We start from the raw sequence: 13853 nt of genomic DNA on the forward strand, positions 1-13853 counted from the left end.
CATGCGGTCAGGTTTCTTCTTGCATTAAGTGTTGCTCAGAAAAGAAGACTAAAAGCTTACAAATGTTTTCCTCCAGATAGCTGTCTATTTTCAAGAGGGCTAGAAATAGCTCATTGTATTCATTGTTTCTTGTGGTCTCTATAGGGATATTCAGGGTTCCAGTAGCACAGAGTCAGAATTGTTTTGTCTAAGTCCTTTGCTTTACTACTCAATTTTTTTAGGTGTCAGTTCAGAAGAAATAGAGGGGCGGCAAGGTGGCGCAGTGGTTAGCACTGCTGCCTCACGGGCGCCGAGGACCCGGGTTCGGATCCCAGCCCCGGGTCACTGTCCGTGTGGAGTTTGCACATTCTCCCCCATGTCTGCGTGGGTCTCACCCCCCACAACCCAAAGGTGTGCAGGGTAGGTGGATTGGCCACGTTAAATTGCTCCTTTATTGGAAAAATGAAATGAAATGAAAATCGCTTATTGTCACGAATAGGCTTCAATGAAGTTACTGTGAAAAGCCCCTAGTCGCCACATTCCGGCGCCTGTTCGGGGAGGCCGGTACGGGAATCGAACCGTGCTGCTGGCCTGCTTGGTCCGCTTTAAAAGCCAGCGATTTAGCCCAGTGTGCTAAACCAGCCCCGGGAATTGGATGCTCTAAATTTAAAAAGAATTTCAAAGACGTAATTGGAAAAGCATGTTTATTCCTTGGGTGATGCTCAATCCTGTTAGATTTAAGACACGCAAGTCATGTGAGCCTTATTGTTTTTGGAACACTTGTGCGGATATTCCTCTTTTGTGGCTTGTTGTCAAAGTTGTTTTGTTTTTGGTTTCAAAATGTTTTTATCGATGGTCCTATTGAGCAACTTGGATTGTTTTGCTACATTGAACACATTGCATATGTGCAAGTTGTTTTTCACACTGATGTTGCTTGAATCCAGACAGTGATTGGCATTCAGACCAGGCTCATGTTCCACTTTTGGTTTTTAAAGTTCTTGAAGTGGGGAAGAGATGTATGAAGTTTAATGGAACTGCTCCCACACTACAGAACTCCCACACTCCGTAACTGAGGATGCTGGTGGTAGCTGGAACACAAAGAGGCTCATATTTCAGATCGGGCTTGATGGAGAAGGGGGCCAGAGTAACCATGCCAGTGAAATGGAAGAAAGGCCAAAATAAAATATTGTACAAATATTAACATGTGTAGCGTTTTGATACTTTTGGGTCAAGGCCTCATTTTGTTCAAAGCACTTTGTTTGTTTCTTGAATTTCATTGCAAATCCTTTCATGCAAATCCTTGGCCTTTTCACTTGCAAATGTAAATGTTCTATTCAAGAAAAGAGGGAGACAAAAAGCAGAAGGCTGCAGGCTAGTTAGTCTAACATCTGTCTTAGAAATAATCCTGGAATCTATTATTAAGGAGGTGTAGAGATCTACCATGCGGCTTTAGTGGCACTTGCGACACTAAAACTCAGTAGAAATTTGAGTTAAAACTTCTCGGGTGCAAATAAGAATTGTTTATTGCCTCTATTAAATCGTATTCTCTAATCAGTCCGGCTAGTAAAAAGGTCTTAAAGAGAAGCAACTTGTAGACAATTTAACTTTCAAAATTATACAGAAATGGTTTCTTGCTTACGGCAAAACAGCTTGCATTTACTTCAAGAGTTAGAGTGGAAAAGTGAAAGTATAGAGACAACAAATAGTTTAGATCAAAGAATAGATGATTCATGAATAAAGATGGCCATACAGACTTACACGGTTATAGGAAATCATATCAGTCTTTAGCCATCTATCTACACCCCTATGTAATCCTAATGGGTTTGGGTTAGAATCAAATGAGTTTGATTTGACGGTTAGCTGTCAATCTTCAATGTGCAACATTAGTTTTAAATGTTTCATGTCTGAATACTTGTGCATGTTATGGAATGCGATTCTGTGCTGTTATCACAACCAGCTTAAACTGGTCTTCTGCTGACTTAGCTGTTATCTGTATTGTGAACAATGGTGCCTTCATATTACTATGCCATTGCTATGGTGTTGCTATGTCCTTGATCTGATGAATGGTACATAGAACATAGAACAATACAGCGCAGTACAGGCCCTTCGGCCCACAATGTTGCACCGAAACAAAAGCCATCTAACCTACACTATGCCATTATCATCCATATGTTTATCCAATAAACTTTTAAATGCCCTCAATGTTGGCGAGTTCACTACTGTAGCAGGTAGGGCATTCCACGGCCTCACTACTCTTTGCGTAAAGAACCTACCTCTGACCTCTGTCCTATATCTATTACCCCTCAGTTTAAAGTTATGTCCCCTCGTGCCAGCCATTTCCATCCGCGGGAGAAGGCTCTCACTGTCCACCCTATCCAACCCCCTGATCATTTTGTATGCCTCTATTAAGTCTCCTCTTAACCTTCTTCTCTCCAACGAAAACAACCTCAAGTCCATCAGCCTTTCCTCATAAGATTTTCCCTCCATACCAGGCAACATCCTGGTAAATCTCCTCTGCACCCGCTCCAAAGCCTCCACGTCCTTCCTATAATGCGGTGACCAGAACTGTACGCAATACTCCAAATGCGGCCGTACCAGAGTTCTGTACAGCTGCAACATGACCTCCCGACTCCGGAACTCAATCCCTCTACCAATAAAGGCCAACACTCCATAGGCCTTCTTCACAACCCTATCAACCTGGGTGGCAACCTTCAGGGATCTATGTACATGGACACCTAGATCCCTCTGCTCATCCACACTTTCAAGAACTTTACCATTAGCCAAATATTCCGCATTCCTGTTATTCCTTCCAAAGTGAATCACCTCACACTTCTCTACATTAAACTCCATTTGCCACCTCTCAGCCCAGCTCTGCAGCTTATCTATATCCCTCTGTAACCTGCTACATCCTTCCACACTATCGACAACACCACCAACTTTAGTATCGTCTGCAAATTTACTCACCCACCCTTCTGCGCCTTCCTCTAGGTCATTGATAAAAATGACAAACAGCAACGGCCCCAGAACAGATCCTTGTGGTACTCCACTTGTGACTGTACTCCATTCTGAACATTTCCCATCAACCACCACCCTCTGTCTTCTTTCAGCTAGCCAATTTCTGATCCACATCTCTAAATCACCCTCAATCCCCAGCCTCCGTATTTTCTGCAATAGCCTACCGTGGGGAACCTTATCAAACGCTTTGCTGAAATCCATATACACCACATCAACTGCTCTACCCTCATCTACCTGTTCAGTCACCTTCTCAAAGAACTCAATAAGGTTTGCGAGGCATGACCTACCCTTCACAAAGCCATGCTGACTATCCCTGATCATATTATTCCTATCTAGATGATTATAAATCCTGTCTCTTATAATCCCCTCCAAGACTTTACCCACAACAGATGTGAGGCTCACCGGTCTATAGTTGCCGGGGTTGTCTCTGCTCCCCTTTTTGAACAAAGGGGCCACATTTGCTGTCCTCCAGTCCTCTGGCACTATTCCTGTAGCCAATGATGACATAAAAATCAAAGCCAAAGGTCCAGCAATCTCTTCCCTGGCCTCCCAGAGAATCCTAGGATAAATCCCATCAGGTCCCGGGGACTTACCTATTTTCAGCCTGTCCAGAATTGCCAACACCTCTTCCCTACGTACCTCAATGCCATCTATTCTATTAGCCTGGGGCTCAGCATTCTCCTCCACAACATTATCTTTTTCCTGAGTGAATACTGACGAAAAATATTCATTTAGTATCTCGCCTATCTCTTCAGACTCCACACACAATTTCCCATCCCTGTCCTTGACTGGTCCTACTCTTTCCCTAGTCATTCGCTTATTCCTGACATACCTATAGAAAGCTTTTGGGTTTTCCTTGATCCTTCCTGCCAAATACTTCTCATGTCCCCTCCTTGCTCGTCTTAGCTCTCTCTTTAGATCCTTCCTCGCTACCTTGTAACTATCCATCGCCCCAACTGAAACTTCACACCTCATCTTCACATAGGCCTCCTTCTTCCTCTTAACAAGAGATTCCACTTCCTTGGTAAACCACGGTTCCCTCGCTCGACGCCTTCCTCCCTGCCTGACCGGTACATACTTATCAAGAACACGCAGTAGCTGATCCTTGAACAAGCCCCACTTATCCAGTGTGCCCAACACTTGCAGCCTACTTCTCCACCTTATCCCCCCCCAAGTCACGTCTAATGGCATCATAATTGCCCTTCCCCCAGCTATAACTCTTGCCCTGCGGTGTATACTTATCCCTTTCCATCATTAACGTAAACGTCACCGAATTGTGGTCACTGTCCCCAAAGTGCTCTCCTACCTCCAAATCCAACACCTGGCCTGGTTCATTACCCAAAACCAAATCCAACGTGGCCTCGCCTCTTGTTGGCCTGTCAACATATTGTTTCAGGAAACCCTCCTGCACACACTGTACAAAAAACGACCCATCTATTGTACTCGAACTATATCTTTTCCAGTCAATATTTGGAAAGTTAAAGTCTCCCATAATAACTACCCTGTTACTTTCGCTCTTATCCAGAATCATCTTCGCAATCCTTTCCTCTACATCCCTAGAACTATTAGGAGGCCTATAAAAAACTCCCAACAGGGTGACCTCTCCTTTCCTGTTTCTAACTTCAGCCCATACTACCTCGGAAGAAGAGTCCCCATCTAGCATCCTCTCCGCCACCGTAATACTGCTCTTGACTAGCAGCGCCACACCTCCCCCTCTTTTGCCTCCTTCTCTGAGCTTACTAAAACACCTAAACCCCGGAACCTGCAACATCCATTCCTGTCCCTGCTCTATCCATGTCTCCGAAATGGCCACAACATCGAAGTCCCAGGTACCAACCCATGCTGCCAGTTCCCCTACCTTGTTTCGTATACTCCTGGCATTGAAGTAGACACACTTCAAACCACCTACCTGAACACTGGCCCCCTCCTGCGACGTCAAATCTGTGCTCCTGACCTCTATACTCTCATTCTCCCTTACCCTAAAACTACAATCCAGGTTCCCATGCCCCTGCTGCATTAGTTTAAACCCCCCCAAAGAGCACTAACAAATCTCCCCCCCAGGATATTTGTGCCCCTCAGGTTCAGATGTAGACCATCCTGTCTGTAGAGGTCCCACCTTCCCCAGAAAGAGCCCCAGTTATCCAGAAATCTGAATCCCTCCCGCCTGCACCATCCCTGTAGCCACGTGTTTAAATGCTCTCTCTCCCTATTCCTCATCTCACTATCACATGGCACGGGCAACAACCCAGAGATAACAACTCTGTTTGTTCTAGTTCTGAGCTTCCATCCTAGCTCCCTGAAAGCCTGCCTGACATCCTTGTCCCCTTTCCTACCTATGTCGTTAGTGCCAATGTGGACCACGACTTGGGGCTGCTCCCCCTCCCCCTAAGGACCCGGAAAACACGATCCGAGACATCACGTACCCTTGCACCTGGGAGGCAACATACCAAACGTGAGTCTCTCACGCTCCCACAAAATCTCCTATCTGTGCCCCTGACTATCGAGTCCCCAATTACTAATGCTCTGCTCTTCTCCCCCCTTCCCTTCTGAGCAACAGGGACAGACTCCGTGCCAGAGGCCCGTACCCCATGGCTTACCCCTGGTAAGTCCCCCCCCCCACAAGTATCCAAAGCGGTATACTTGTTTCTCAGGGGAACGACCGCAGGGGATCCCTGCACTGACTGCTTTTTCCCAGTCCCTCTGGGACTGGGAACTGTACAGCACAAGTATAGTGTCAAACTGTCTTGCAAATGTATTTGTTAGCTCAGTAAAAGTTCTGTTTTAATTTATAATGGAATGATGCTGTTTCATGCTGTTTTGTGTCTCTGTATGTTTTGAGATGGCCTGAGATTCTGAGTGAATGTAAAATGGGTATTTAAAGACTGGGGCTTAATATTTTCACTAAATAGCTATCTTTTAACTATCAGGTGTATTAGAAAATAGTTGGTTTCTACAGGAGGTTATAGCAGGGCATTTTGAAAATTTCAATGCAAACAAGCAGAGCCAACATGGTTTTGTGAAAGGGAAATAATGCAATCTGGCTGAGTCAACGTGGTTTTGTGAAAGCGACTAATTTATTAGAGTTCTTTGCGGAGGTAACAAACAACGTGGATAAAAGGGGAACCCATGATTGGGGGCGGGATTCTACGTCTGTTCACTGCAGCCGGATTCTCCGGTCCTGCTGTAGTGAATGGGAAATTTGGCAGAACGCCAATCCTCCATCCTCGCTAGCGGCGGTAGTGGGGTAGACTTGCAATGAAGAATGCCGGCCTAGATATCCAGAAGGCATCTGACAAGATGCCACATCAAGGGTCACTACACAAAGGAAGAGCTCATGGTATTGCATATTACCATAGATAAACGATTGGTTAGCTTACAGGAAACAGAGTAGGCATAAATGGATCTTTTTTTGGATTGGCAGAATGTCACGGGTGGAGTTCCATAGTGTTCAGTGCTGGGAGCTCAACTGCTTACAATATATATTAATGATTTAGATGAAGAGACCGAATGTATAGTTGCTAAATTTGCTAATGACACAAAGGCAGGTAAGAACGTAAGTTGTGAAGAGCACATGAGGAGTCTGCGAAGGGATATAAATGTGGAGAGAGATTGTAGAATCCTGAGGTACAGAAGAGAGATCTGGGCACCCTGGTATGTGAACCAGAGAAAGGTAGTATGCAGGTACAGCAAGTGGTTGGGAAGGCAAATGGAATGTTGTCATTTATACAAGTGGAATGGAATATAAAAGAAGGGATGTTTTGCTCGTTGACCAAATCTGTTTTTCAATGGGATTTGGGCCTCGCTGGCTGGGCCAGCACTAAGGACAATTTAGCATGGCCAATCCACAGAACCTGCACATCTTTGGACTGTGGGAGGAAACCGGAACACCTGGAGGAAACACACGCAGACACGGGGAGAACGTACAGACTCCGCACTGTCATGTGAGAGTACATTTAAGAAATGGGTGATTAAGAAATGTACCTTTAAGAAATGGGTGTTTATCAGTGATGTCAGAGTGTGGGTGGAGCTGGGCTGTCTGTCAGCTTTTTACTTTTGTTTTAGACTGTTTGCTGTAAGGTGTGTTTTAGTTTTGTTTTCAGAGCTGGATAGCTGCAGTCACAGCCAGAAGGGGTATTAGTCTCTCTCTCTGTAATCTAAAAACTGTAAATCGATCCTTTGGTGATTTAAAACTAATGACTGCTCTCAGTAGTGACTTTAACCTGATGTGCTTCTGTTTAAAGTTTTTTTTAAAAAGTCATATGGATGTCAAAAGGACAGCTTAAGGATTACTTAGTGTTGTATTCTTTGGGAGTATTATTTGAATTAATGGTTACTAAGATGTTCACTATGTTTTAAAAAGGTTAACTTGAGTTCATAGAATAAACATTGTTTTGCTTTTTAAAAAAAACTTTTCCATGTCTGTAACTTTTCCATTTCCAGTTACAACAGAAAGATATAGAAATAAAACGGATGTATCAGAAAGCATACACAGAAGAGGAATCTGAGTGTATACCAGAGTGTTATTAGCATAAAAGTGATGTCTTGATGAGAAAATAGAGACCTTTACATATGCAGGCGGATGAAAAGTGGGCAGATGTTTATCAAGTAGTATCGCCGGTAGGGTATAGAAAGGAGGTGTTGCGAGTTGCACATGAGGTACCAGTGGGAGGCCATTTGGGAATAAGGAAAACTCAAGCTAAAATACAAAAACATTTTTATTGGCCTGGACCACATAAAGATGTAGTTAAATTTTGTCAATCATGTCACCCATGTCAAGTGATAGGGAAACCTCAAGCAGTGATAAAACCAGCGAGCTTAATAACCATTCCAGCATTTGAGGAAACTTTTACAAGAGTCCTAATTGATTGCGTAGGACCGCTTCCTAAAATGAAAAGTGGGAATCAATATCTTTTGACTATAATGGATATGTCTCCTAGGTTTCCAGAGGTTATTCCAGTACGTAATATTACAGCTAAAAAGATTGTGGAGGAGTTACTTGAATTCTTTACTAGATATGGACTAACCACAGAAATACAATCGGATCAAGGATCAAATTTTACCTCAAGGGTATTCAAAGAAGTTATGGATAGCTTAGGAATAAAACCATTTAAGTCAACTGCGTACCATCCAGAATCGCAGGGAGCGATAAAAAGGTGGCATAAGACATTAAAGACAAGGTTGAGGGCTTATTGTCAAGATTATCCAGAGGCTTGGGATAAAGGAATTCCATTCGTACTGTTTGCAATTAGGGATGCACATAATGAGTCAACCAAATTTAGTCCTTTTGAACTAATTTTTGGTCATGAGGTCAGAGGACCACTTAAATTGATTAAGGAAAAATTGGTGAGTGAGAAATCGAAAATTACATTATTGGATTACGTGTCAAATTTTAGGGAACGATTGAATAGAGCAGGTGAATTGGCTAGACAACATTTAAAAGTTGCACAAAATGTGATGAAATGGGTAGCGGACAGGAAATCCAAAGTTCGTAGTTTTGCCAGTGGAGATAAAGTTTCAGAATTGTTACTAGTGGTAGGTGAACTTTTAAAAGCTAGGTTTAGTGGACCGTATCAGATTGAAAGGAAATTAAGTGAAATGAATTAGAACATAGAACAATACAGCGCAGTACAGGCCCTTCGGCCCACGATGTTGCACCGAAACAAAAGCCATCTAACCTACACTATGCCATTATCATCCATATGTTTATCCAATAAACTTTTAAATGCCCTCAATGTTGGCGAGTTCACTACTGTAGCTGGTAGGGCATTCCACGGCCTCACTACTCTTTGCGTAAAGAACCTACCTCTGACCTCTGTCCTATATCTATTACCCCTCAGTTTAAAGTTATGTCCCCTCGTGCCAGCCATATCCATCCGCGGGAGAAGGCTCTCACTGTCCACCCTATCCAACCCCCTGATCATTTTGTATGCCTCTATTAAGTCTCCTCTTAACCTTCTTCTCTCCAACGAAAACAACCTCAAGTCCATCAGCCTTTCCTCATAAGATTTTCCCTCCATACCAGGCAACATCCTGGTAAATCTCCTCTGCACCCGCTCCAAAGCCTCCACGTCCTTCGTATAATGCGGTGACCAGAACTGTACGCAATACTCCAAATGCGGCCGTACCAGAGTTCTGTACAGCTGCAACATGACCTCCCGACTCCGGAACTCAATCCCTCTACCAATAAAGGCCAACACTCCATAGGCCTTCTTCACAACCCTATCAACCTGGGTGGCAACTTTCAGGGATCTATGTACATGGACACCTAGATCCCCCTGCTCATCCACACTTTCAAGAACTTTACCATTAGCCAAATATTCCGCATTCCTGTTATTCCTTCCAAAGTGAATCACCTCACACTTCTCTACATTAAACTCCATTTGCCACCTCTCAGCCCAGCTCTGCAGCTTATCTATATCCCTCTGTAACCTGCTACATCCTTCCACACTATCGACAACACCACCGACTTTAGTATCGTCTGCAAATTTACTCACCCACCCTTCTGCGCCTTCCTCTAGGTCATTGATAAAAATGACAAACAGCAACGGCCCCAGAACAGATCCTTGTGGTACTCCACTTGTGACTGTACTCCATTCTGAACATTTCCCATCAACCAATTATGTGGTTAAAAACACCAGATAGAAGGAAAACTCACTGTGTGTGTCATGTGAATATGCTTAAAAGGTACTTTGAAAGGGGAGAGAAAAAGGAGGAGGTTTTAATGATTCTAATTCAAAGTGACGAACCAAATCCAGATGACTGTGAATTTGACATACCTCAAATTAAATATGATCTTAAAAATTGGGATAAATTGTTGAGTTACCTTCCAGAGGAAAAACGGACTGACCTGAAAGAGTTATTGATATCACATGGGCAAGTTTGTAGAGATAAATTGGGAAGTATTAAAATGGCTATACATGATGTAGATGTGGGAAATGCTGTTCCAATCAAACGACATCCATATAGACTTAACCCTTTAAAATTGGCACAGGTTAACAAAGAAATTGAGAGTCTGCTTAAAAATGGCATAATTGAAGTGGGTTGCAGCCAATGGAGCTCACTCATAGTGGTACCAAAACCAGACGGTACCCAACGGTTGTGTATGGACTATAGAAAGGTTAATGCAGTTACAAGAACGGACTCTTATCCTATCCCATGTTTGGAGGATTGCATTGAGAAAGGGGACAATCAGCTTTTATTTCCAAACTGGATTTACTTAAAGGTTACTGACAGGTACCTTTATCCGAAAGGGCGAAGGAGATTTCAGCTTTTGTGACTCCAGATGGTATATACCAGTTCAAAGTTATGCCATTTGGCATGAAAAACGCCCCAGCCACATTTCAACGGTTAACTAACAAAGTTGTTTCAGGATTACCCAATTGTGCGGTATACATCGACGATCTGGTAATTTTCAGCCAGACATGGAAAGAACATTTGAAACATCTGATGGAGTTATTCGATCGACTTCAGGAGGCGGGTTTGGTGATGAACCTCGCCAAAAGTGAATTTGGAAAAGCCCAAGTCACTTTCCTTGGCCATACAATTGGACAGAGTTGAATGGTCCCACGGGATGTGAAAACAAAAGTTATTGGGGAGTTTCCGATACCCTTGAGACGAAGGGAAATAATGTGATTTCTTGGCATGAGTGGATTTGATCGAATATTGGTGAAAAATTTCAGATTGCTCCACTGGTAGGCTTGCTGAAGAAGCGTAAAAAATTTCAGTGGACAGCGGACTTTCAACAGGCATTTGACTGCCTGAAAGCTGTGATAACCAATGCTCTTGTGTTGGAGAATTACAAGGGACTCGGTGATCAGATGGAACTAAAGTATCTGACTTTAAAGAGAAATGCTGAGGCGTAGAGAAATGGATGGATCATGCAGAGACCTCCTTGTTCAAAGAGACTGTCAATCCAGAAGGATTTCAGTTGGAGGAAAAAGAACGGGAAAAAAAATGGACTATATTATTATACCTGTTTGTGTGTGTTGTTTTTTGAAACGAAAAAGTATATTTACTGTGTGCATTTCTTAAAGGATAGTGAAAAGGTGAAAAATGAAACCACCTTGAAGTTGATGGTTTATTTTTTTTTCTTGGGGGGAGGTGTCATGTGAGAGTACGTTTAAGAGATGGGTGTTTAAGAAATGTACCTTTTAAGAACTCCTTAATCAGTGATGTCAGAGTGTGTGTGGAGCTGGGCTGTCTGTCAGCTTTTTACTTTCGTATTAGACTGTTTGCTGCAGGGTGTGTTATAGTTTTGTTTTCAGAGCTGGATAGCTGCAGTCACAGCCAGAAGGGGTATTAGTCTCTCTCTCTGTAATCTTTAAAACTGTAAATCGATCCTTTGGTGATTTAAAACTAATAACTGCTATGAGTAGTGACTTTAACCTGATGTGCTTCTGTTTAAAGTTTTTTTTAAAAGTCTTATGGATGTTAAAAGGACAGCTTAAGGATTACTTAGTGTTGTATTCTTTGGGGGTTGTATTTGAATTAATGGTTGCTAAGATGTTCACTGTATGTTTTAAAAAGGTTAACTTGAGTTCATAGAATAAACATTGTTTTGCTTTAAAAAAAATACTCTTCCATTTCTGCTGTACCACACCAGTAGAGTGGGCCGTGTGCTCCCCATACCACCATCTATTAAAAGTTGTGGGTCAGGTGAACTCAATGCTACACTTTGGGTTTTTCTAAACCCTGGCCCATAACAGCTCAGACAGTGACCCAAGCCGGGAATCAAACCTGGGACCCATGAGCTGTGAAGCAATTGTGCTAACCACTATGCTACCTTGCTGGTGGAGCAGACTCGAGGCCGAATGGCCTTCTCCAGCTCCTTAATTGTATGTTTGTGTGTTCGCAAGGCCCCTGCAAATGCATTTGAGTTACACAACACTGATCTAAGGTCGCTTGTGATTCCAGGTTTCTACTCTCTGTGAGACGTGGTAGACACTGGCTTGATGCTTTATCGTTTGCACAGTTGAAATCAGGAGCTCAGTCTGTGGGAGATCATGGGTGTCAGTTTGCACTGGACCACTCTAATGGCATTTAGCAGTTGCCGAGCTGAGCACCATAATTGTCCATTATGCTTTAATTATTTTATAATGTTTATGCTGCGCCAGAGTAGATCATAGATTGGCCAGTGAAAATCTCACTTTACAGTGTATCCTGCAATTACAGACATGTTGTGAGACAACGCTTTGCCGTAAATCAACCAAGAACCCCTGACACTGACTATTCCTCATGCCATGAGCTTTGTTTGCTGAATTGGAGAATTATGCTTCAGCTTTTTTGTTTAATACGATATACGTGATGAACATATAAATTAAATTTTTCTTCGAACAGTTCAGCCAATGGACTAATACACATCTGGAACTTAAAGACACACAGGGCAGATAAAGTGCTCGAAAGCCACAGCGGACAGTCTGTTTTATGGATACAAACGTTGCAAGGGAGAGATTGTCTCATCAGGTTAGTTATGCTCTGAAATCTGGTCCTCCAGCAGTGGAAAGTCCACCTGCAAATGTAGAGATCGCTGCCTGGTGGTTGAAATTCCTAAGAAACACAAAGAATGCATGCTTTAAGGCAGAGGAAGTTAGATCAAGGTGTAGCCCAGGATAACAGAGGGTATTGAGGTGGGTTCAACTAACTCAGCACAATCTGGGATCAAATTTGGGACCTTCTTGGCCTCACTGGCAAAGTCGCTGAGTTATCAGAAGATCTTTCACAACACTTAATGGGAGGAAATAACTTCATTTATAAAGATAAGTTTGCGAAGGTTAGGGAATTTTTTTTATTGTGGTACTTTATTACAGAGATTCAGTGAAAACGTCAAAATCTAGTCAAAGGTGTAATCTTTATTATGTCACTTGATTTATAATATGACACTAAGAACAAAGAAAAGCACAGTAAGAGGTCTTACAACACCAGGTTAAAGTCCAACAGGTTTGTTTCGAATCACTAGCTTTCGGAGCGCAGCTCCTTCCTCAGGTGCTCCGAAAGCTAGTGATTCGAAACAAACCTGTTGGTCTTTAACCTGGTGTTGTAAGACTTCTTACTGTGCTCACCCCAGTCCAACGCCGGTATCTCCACATCAAAGAAAAGTACAGCACAGGAACAGGCCCTTCGACCCTCCAAACCTGTGCCGACCATGCTGCCCGTCTAAACTAAAATCTTCTACACTTCCGGGTCCATATCCCTCTATTCCCATCCTATTCATGGATTTGTCAAGATGTCCCTTAGACGTCATTATCGTCCCTGCTTCCACCACCTCCTCCGGCAGCGAGTTCCAGGCACCCACTACCCTCTGTGTAAAAAAACTTGCCTCTTACATCTCCTCTGAATCTTGCCCCTCGCACCTTAAAACTATGTCCCCTGGTAATTTACCCCTCTACCCTGGGAAAAAGCCTCTGACTATCCACTCTGTCTATGCCCCTCATAATTTTGTATACCTCTATCAGGTCTCCCCTCAACCTCCTTCGTTCCAGTGAGAACAAACCGAGTTTATTCAACCGCTCCTCATAGCTAATGCCCTCCATACCAGGCAACATCCTGGTAAATCTCTTCTGCACCCTCTCTAAAGCCTCCACATCCTTCTGATAGTGTGGTGACCAGAATTGAACACTATACTTCAAGTGTGGCCTAACTAAGGTTCTATACGCTGCAACATGACTTGCCAATTTTTATACTCAATGCCCCGACCAATGAAGGCAAGCATGCCGTATGCCTTCTTGACTACCTTCTCCACCTGTCTTGCCTCTTTCAGTGATCTGTGGACCTGTACACCTAGATCTCTCTGACTGTCAATACTCTTGAGGGTTCTACCATTCACTGTATATTCCCTACCTGCATTAGACCTTCCAAAATGC

The 13853-nt window shown here is 43.2% G+C and overlaps 1 protein-coding gene across 2 annotated transcripts in view; it reads left to right on the forward strand.

Annotated features, from left to right (window-relative positions):
• The window catches only part of gnb1l (guanine nucleotide binding protein (G protein), beta polypeptide 1-like), a 55489-nt gene that overhangs the window by 30428 nt on the left and 11208 nt on the right, over positions 1–13853 (forward strand). The window contains exon 3 of one of the 2 annotated variants that reach the window (XM_072472985.1): positions 12331–12456. The exons of the other annotated variant lie outside the window; for it this stretch is intronic. Coding sequence (XP_072329086.1) covers positions 12331–12456 — 126 coding nt within the window. The remainder of the gene's footprint in view (positions 1–12330; positions 12457–13853) is intronic. 2 annotated transcript variants of the gene reach the window in all.

Source organism: Scyliorhinus torazame, chromosome 1 (genome assembly GCF_047496885.1).
Source record: "Scyliorhinus torazame isolate Kashiwa2021f chromosome 1, sScyTor2.1, whole genome shotgun sequence".
In the NCBI taxonomy this organism is placed as follows: Eukaryota; Metazoa; Chordata; class Chondrichthyes; order Carcharhiniformes; family Scyliorhinidae; genus Scyliorhinus; species Scyliorhinus torazame.